The 7402-nt window shown below is 40.4% G+C and overlaps 1 protein-coding gene and 1 long non-coding RNA gene across 2 annotated transcripts; both read left to right on the plus strand.

Annotated features, from left to right (window-relative positions):
• The first annotated feature begins 1538 nt into the window (after positions 1–1538).
• Positions 1539–3209, plus strand: LOC148114734 (uncharacterized). Its single transcript, XR_015733502.1, has 2 exons — positions 1539–2536; positions 3110–3209. It is a non-coding gene; the product is annotated as an uncharacterized LOC148114734 (long non-coding RNA).
• A 929-nt stretch (positions 3210–4138) lies between these two features.
• Positions 4139–6053, plus strand: LOC148114735 (uncharacterized). The gene has a single exon (XM_087891126.1). The coding sequence runs from the start codon at positions 4223–4225 to the stop codon at positions 4847–4849; it is 627 nt and encodes a 208-aa protein (XP_087747252.1). The 5' UTR covers positions 4139–4222; the 3' UTR covers positions 4850–6053.
• The last annotated feature ends 1349 nt before the right edge of the window (positions 6054–7402 follow it).

Genomic DNA, 7402 nt, shown 5'->3' on the forward strand with positions numbered 1-7402 from the left:
AAATTAAAAGACTTTTCATGGGGAATATTATAACACGGCCAGTTATATAGATCATTCTAGATACAGTAGTTTAGCAGGTTCATCGTTGTATCTCCTACATAGTAGGATTTACATTTTGAAAACAAAGTTAGTGTTGATGTTTCTTGTTATAATATGGAAAGTGAAAAGTCCTGGAGAGGGATGGGCAACCAGGTGCTATCCAGGAAGATTGGACTGTGTTTCCCTCAGTTATTAGGGGAGGCAAAGGGAGTTGCCTTTTCAAGCACTTAGAGCCTGACTACCGAAGAGAATGTGAAGAGAATGCGTTTCAGCAGACGTTGAAGTCTGCGGGAGAAAACAAGAAGCTCCACCGCTCTTTGGAGACTAAACTATTAGGCAGATGGGAGATGGCCTTTTCCTGCTTCATTCCCAGAGTTTAAAAGGCACTCTTGAGGAAGCTGCATTTGGCTACAGCTCTGTCTTTAACTCACGGCGTCACGGCGGCATCACGTGACATATCTGGACTTTTTTTCTCCTTCACTAAACCGGGTGTGGCTGTGGCCAGCATGTGACCCATCCAGCCCACGGGCTGGGAGTTTGACACAGCCCTGTCCTAAAGGATCAGATTAGAGGACCTGGAGGGCAAATATAATTTAAAAATGATGTGCTATTGTAGACATTGTGTCTCAAGATCTACGTTCCAATTTTTGAAATAAAAATGTTAAAGCTATTCTGCATTCTCACCTATTACCTTACCTTATAGTTTCCATCACTGATTTTGCGATGGAAAACCATTTGTTGAGAAGATTAAGAGAAACCATGAAACGTCTCCAAAAAGAGGTAAGAAAAAACATTTGTTCATAGGCTGTCGCAGTAAATGCTATTCTCAAGTGTGATAAAACATATAGAAATTTGAATACTTAGGTAGGTCGGTCGGTCGGTCGGTCGGTCGGTGGGTATTAGGTGGGTAGGTAAGTAGGTCGGTCGGTCAGTCCCTGAGAATCAAACACAAACAAGTGGAAGGAAAGCAAAGAGAGAGACCCAGAGTCTCTATTGCAACTTGGGCAGCCAAATAAGTTGGATGAAAGAATCAATGAACTTGCAGAGCTATCTTAGGTCATTGTAAGTATTGATTTAACATATTTAATAGGCCAAGTTGCTAATGGAGATTTTACATGACTTTTAGCAGGAGTACTTTTCGTTTTCTCTGCACTTAAAATGAAAGGGCTGTTTGGGGATATAGTAGAAGGACTCCCTATCTGTCCCATTCCTATTCCCAAGAATAGGAATGGGAATTTTTCAAGAGGAAGCAGGACTTTCTTTTTTGTTTTCCTTGAAGATGTTTAGATTCTCATCCAAGAAGCTGCTCCAGTTGTGGACCAACATCAAAATCTTCCAGGCCGGGGTGCAAACTTTAGATGACAGAAATACAGTTGGCACCGCAGATTTGAAGCTGAAACTATCTTTAACAACAACCCAAGTCACATAGAGCTGTTGTTAGAAAAATTAGTGGCTGTCAATTTGTTTTTTTTTTTAAATGGGGTATTTTGTCATGGCAGGAAGAAACATCCAGACTTCCTCTTCTGTCATCTACCACAGAAGAACAGAGACGTGCTGAGGTAATTGTTAATAATGCATGTGCAACATATTTTAGATAGTGTACATGTTCGCTTTCTATTTCCATTACATATATGAGATCCACACACACACACACCTATTCAATACAAACTAGTTTATTTGTAATTTCTAATAAAGAATGGCAATTATCAGAGTTTGTGCTAATTCTTGGTTCGTTCCTTCCTTGCCACATTAGCTACTTTCTTTGGCCCTATACAATAGTAACATAAAATTTAGATGATTCATATTTGGTTTGAACCACTGTCTTTTACATTTCCTAAACAAATTAACTAAAACTAGGTCTTTCTTTTTTTATCCCAGCGGGAATATTCTTTATTGCCTGTATTGAACATCTACAGCAATAAATTGGGAGTTGCACATGTGTGTGCTCATCTTGGAATGCATGATTTTAATATGCACAAATATGCTTGTCTACACCCCTGACTCTTTTCCTAAAGAGGAACTTTAAAGTAATATCCTCTTTACACTGACATCACAGAGAATTAATGGAAAACAAATTCATGTAATTCTTCTCATGATCATGAAGTGTATCTCCTTGAAGAAATTTTCGTAATGAAGAAAATTATCAAGCAAACATCTACAATTCATTTTATGTTTTTCATTCTTCACGGAACTGCCAGGTTTCCAGGCATCCAGAAAATATTAGGATGGACCAGGATTTAAATTTAAGGATGCGTTCCCATCAGGTAAGCCATCTAGCATGTGAGGAATCTTTTGAGCGTGGATTAAATAATTCACGTCGTAATAAGAGGGGAAGAAGCCCAGTGTGAGTGATGGGGTAGTGGGGGTGGGGTTAGGGAGTGGGCTGATATGGAAATATATTCCTGACTTGTGATATACTTTTGTTTCTCTAGATTGTTCACACCAAAACCGAAAGACTGGAAGTAGATCTGAAGAGAGCGAGGAACCAGAGTTATGCGTAAGTCATGGCATACACCATACCTTTATGTGGTGCACAAACATTTTAGGTATCCTCTACACTACAGAATGACTTCTGAAAAGAGTTTAGTAACAATTTGCTGTTTATTATCTTGAGGGTTTATTAATACTCTTGTTACGCTCCCTCATAAACAACGTCCGGCGGAGCACGAGATAACAAGGGTATTAATACAATTAATATACGCTCCCTCATAAACAAGGTACTACTATCTCTGAGAGACCAACTTGTTGAAATAGGCATTTGTGAGCAGTGAAAACTTTCCCCATATCCTACATCCATAACTTTACTTTGCTTCTGAAAATCATTTTAAATTTGTTTGTGCCTTTCATGGAACATTATTAGAAAAAAAGAAAAATAAATGGTCAAAGCATTATTTCCTGTGCATTGACGTACACGCACAAATGTGGCGCACAAAAGCGCACGCACGCACGCACCCACCCATGAAGGTATTTTTAATGTGTTTTAATTGAAGAAAAGGAGTGATCATTCAAGTAAAAAAGCTCATTCTTTTACAAAGGGAGCTAATTTCTCTCCGATCTTCATAATTTGCAGAAAGACAATGGAAATGTCAAAACTCCTGACAGAGAAAGAGGAGCTGGAATTAAAAATTCAGGAGCTTACGAATAAAAATCTGCAACTGGCCAAAGAAAAAGAAGAACTCTTCATACTCTGCAAAGAGTATGAAGAAAAGCTGAGCAGGTGAGCTAGTAACCCTGACTTCCTCTTCCTTTCTCAGCTATTTCAATTAGTTTTAATGTTAAACGAGTATTATGATTCAAATAAAAAAACCTAAGGGGGCTAATTTCACTCTGCTCATGATATTTTACAGGGAAAAGAGTTCAGATGAGCCTGAGCAGCTGGACAAACTCAGACGAGAAAATGAGAGTCTCAGCTGCAAGCTTAAAAAATATGCTGGAGAAAATGCAGAGCTCCTACGGGAAAATAATGACCTTAAAGAAGAATTTTATAGGTGAGAAATGTTTAGATCGAACTTGATTTTTTCTTTTCAATTCAAATTTATTTATTAGAGCCCTTAAGCCAGATATACCGGATGAAAGAAATGTTCAATTCTTTTATATGTATGTATGACTGAATAAGAGAAGAGCAATAGGTATAATGGAATGCAAAAATAATTAAGAATGTAGGTATGCTTAGCAATTCAAGTAAAAAATGAAGAGGGCTAATATCTCTTGTCCTCATAATTTACAGAAAAAGAGCAGTAATAGCAAAGCTAACGATAGAAAACAAAGAGCTCGAAATGAAAACAGAGGTCCTGACCTTCAAAAATATTGAGTTGACCGACGAGAAAGAGGAGCTCTGCCGAGAGTACGAAAAAAGACTGTGGAGGTGAGAAATTTTTAGATAGCCACCATGAATTTCCTGTTCCAGAATTTCACATTAGGTTCCCCTTATCTTAGAAAGCTTGGGAAAACCTGAACATCTCCTTACTTCAGAAAGAAATTAATGAATTATGGCTCATTATACTTTTACATATACAAATCTAGGAGTTAATCTCATGGAAGTGAATGGGAAGATATGTATAGGAGAGATCTTTTAACCTCCAACCCCCGCTGCCCAACAATATTCATACACTTCTACACACTTTAGACACAAGAGTGAGAGTTTCCTGACATCAAAGCAGTTCCCATCCTTTTTTAATTAAGAATGCTTTGTTGTTGGTCCAGATTCACATCTAACCTTCTGGCTTTTTCTAGAGAGACACAACTGAGGAAGGGCCGCTGCCCCTTAATGATGGACCGAGACCAGATGGAGCAGAGACCCAGCAGCAGAGAGAGCAAAGGAGGCTCTGTGAGTCTCTGCCAAACAACGGCAGACATTACCGAAAACAAGACAGAAGCTCAAGACAAAACGAAGCCTCAAATCAATTTGAGATATCAATTAAATAAGAAATGGCTTAAGGCTTCAGTAGACAGCCTCAAAATCAGAACATCTAAGGAACCCGGGCAAAATATACTGAGGTGGCTTCAGCAATCGCTGAAAATCCTGAAAGAGGATTCCTCTGAACTGTACCCCCTGCCCGAATGGCTTAAAGCATCCACCACCAACCTCCCGAAGGAATGTGCTGAGGCATCCAGGGGGGATGTGAATGGTTGGCTAGAAACATCGATAAATCATTTCCAAGAAGAAGGGCCAGAAACCTGTGATTTAGATGTGCAGGGATGGCTTGAAGCATCTATTATAGGCATTCAACATCTACAAAAATCCAAGTCGAGCCAGAAAAAAGGGATGGCTGGAAAAATCAATAGAGAACCTCAAGTAGCAATGTCCTGAAGGATCTCTGGTGAATAGATTAGAATGGCTTCAAGGATCCTTAGAAAGCCTGTCACTTTCTGGAGAACCTAGACCAGTTCTTGAAAAATGGCTTCGACAATCCTTAAAAAACCTGCAAGACGAAGGTCCTAAAGTATCTAAACAAGATGCCAAAAAAATGACTTGAAATATCTATAAAGAATCTTGCGGAGGAAGGACACCTAGGTACTCGGGAATGGCTTGAAGCCTCTATTAAAGGCGTTCAGGATCTACAGAAGTCCACAGTAGAGATTAAAAGAACTCTGAGGAAGAGATGGTTTGAAAAATCAATAGCAAACCTCAAGAAGCAATATTCCGAAGGACCCATGGAAAATAGTTTACAATGGCTTCAAGGATCCTTAGAAAGCTTTTTATTTTCTGAAGAACCCATACCGCATCTGGAAAAATGGCTTCAACGATCCCTGAAAAACTTGGGAAAGGTCCTGAAACATACAAGCAAGATGCCAAAAATGGCTTGAAATATCTGTAAATAGCTTCAAAGAGGAAGGACCTGAAGCACCCCATCTAGGTACTCGGGAATGTCCTGAAGCATCTATCAAGGGCATCCAGGATCTCAAATACTCTAAGGAATCAAAAACAAGCATGGTAAAGAGGAAGGAGAGGGTGATTTGGGTAGAACCTGCTTGCTCTGAAAGAAACTTATGGGTGGATGGATGGCTTCAAGCATCTTTAGCTAAAGTTCAGAAAGAATGGTCCTAGTGCATCCAAAACAGATATGCAAGCATGGCTACAACCATCTCTGAAAAACCTCAGACGAGAATCCCCGGAAGAAGCCAGAAAGAATGGCTCTTGGAATGCATAGAAAACGTCCTGAAGAAATCGTGCAATATGTGAATGAGTAGCTTGAGATAGTTTTAAATCACCTCCATGGGGAAGAGCCTGAAACCTCCCATCCCATCCCATCTTGGTACAGACTTGTCTCTCATTTCTGCTGCTTCTAGGGTTACTGGGATCAAGATGACCAAATGTACAAACTGGAAACCTATCAGCAAGTATTTATTGTTGTGGTTTTCCAAAACTTCTTGGGCCTTTTGGAGTGAGTGGCATACTGTTTTCCTAATGGACGTTGGTATTACAGCAGGAGCTTCATAACCAATGAACGCTTGTCATCAACAATTGCAATTATCTAGACGCTGCCTTAAGTTGGGTGGGAGGAGAAAAGAAAGAGAGTGGAAGGAAAAAGGAAAGAAGAAGCGATTGATATGGAGGAAGAAAAGGAAAGAAGGGCCAAACGACAAGCATGATTTATGCCAAAATGCCAAGAATGGATAGACAACCGTAGAGCACGGACAAAGAAAGGATAGACCAAGATTGCATATGCCATACAGGCTGTGTCACCTGTACCAACAACTCACTAAAACAAAGAGATCCTTGTGAACTAGGAATTATGCCAGTGAGAGCTGGATGATTCAGGAAGATAACCATCAAAGTTAAATAGTCTTCCCTGATAGCCTATCAAGAAATCTCAAGCGGACTTCCGGTGGCTCCGCAGACGTTCGAAGACGGTCTCCATAGACCGCCAGCCACCCGATCTGTAAAAAACCGCCCTGACAGCGCTGAACAGCTGTCTGGCGGTTTGAAAAAACTCTCCTTCGGGCAAAGAAGGAGAGGAGAGTCGGAGGGGGTGGGTAGAGCTCCCCGATTGTCACTGGATTAATTCCAGGGACTCGGAGGGCGAGAGCTCCCCAGTTCACCCCTCCCTTTGCTCCGGATCGCTGGTGCCTCTGATTCACAGAGCAAGACGTCTGCGTCCAATTCTGCCGGCAAACAGTGAGTTCTAATGATTTCTTAAGGCAGACAGAGCGGAAGCAAGAGTGCAAGCCTCTTTAAATAATAAACTGAGCTTAACCCCGTGAATACATTGTTGCAAACGGAGCTCTCTTGAGCTGGAGGCTGGAGAGGAAGCCTTTGTTAAGGGCGGAAGGGAAAGTGAAAGTTAAAAGGAAATTGCTTGTTAAGAACCCTTTGCCTGAAGAATAAACTGCTGGGGATTGATTACAGTTGGAAGAGAGGACTGTTTATTTTGGAAAAACTTTGAAATACACTTTGTAAGACTGCTTATAAGACTTTCTGGCTGCAAAAAGGAAAAATTCTTTTTAAAATAAAAATGGCTGCTAAACAACTAAAGCCACCAACTTCTAAAGGGGGAGGAGGCTCTCCTGTAGTGACTCCAAAACAACAACTTCCGGCTGATGCACAGTCACAAGACCTTAAAGAATTTATAATGAGTGCCCTGAACAATCAGGCAGAAATGATGAAAGGATTCTCAGAGGAGTTAAAGAAACTTACAAACGTGGTGAAAGAAAAACATGATGAAATAAGAGATGACATTGTTTTTGCAGTTTCAGGACTGGCTACTCACATGTTAAAGATTGAGGAGAGAGTACGGGAGATTGATGATGCTAACTTAGATCTTGAAGCTAAAGTAGGAGAGATTATGACACAGACAGAGAAAGTGGATGACGAGATGGTCATGTTACAGTACAGATCAATGGAATTTGCCCTGAGGCTGAG

The sequence above is a fragment of the Pantherophis guttatus genome, chromosome 3, assembly GCF_059756535.1.
Source record: "Pantherophis guttatus breed Tessera chromosome 3, ASM5975653v1, whole genome shotgun sequence".
Classification (NCBI taxonomy): Eukaryota; Metazoa; Chordata; class Lepidosauria; order Squamata; family Colubridae; genus Pantherophis; species Pantherophis guttatus.

Coding starts and splice junctions, on each gene's coding strand:
- LOC148114735 (XM_087891126.1), top strand. CDS start 4,223: ATGCTTTGTTGTTGGTCCAGATTCACATCTAACCTTCTGGCTTTTTCT.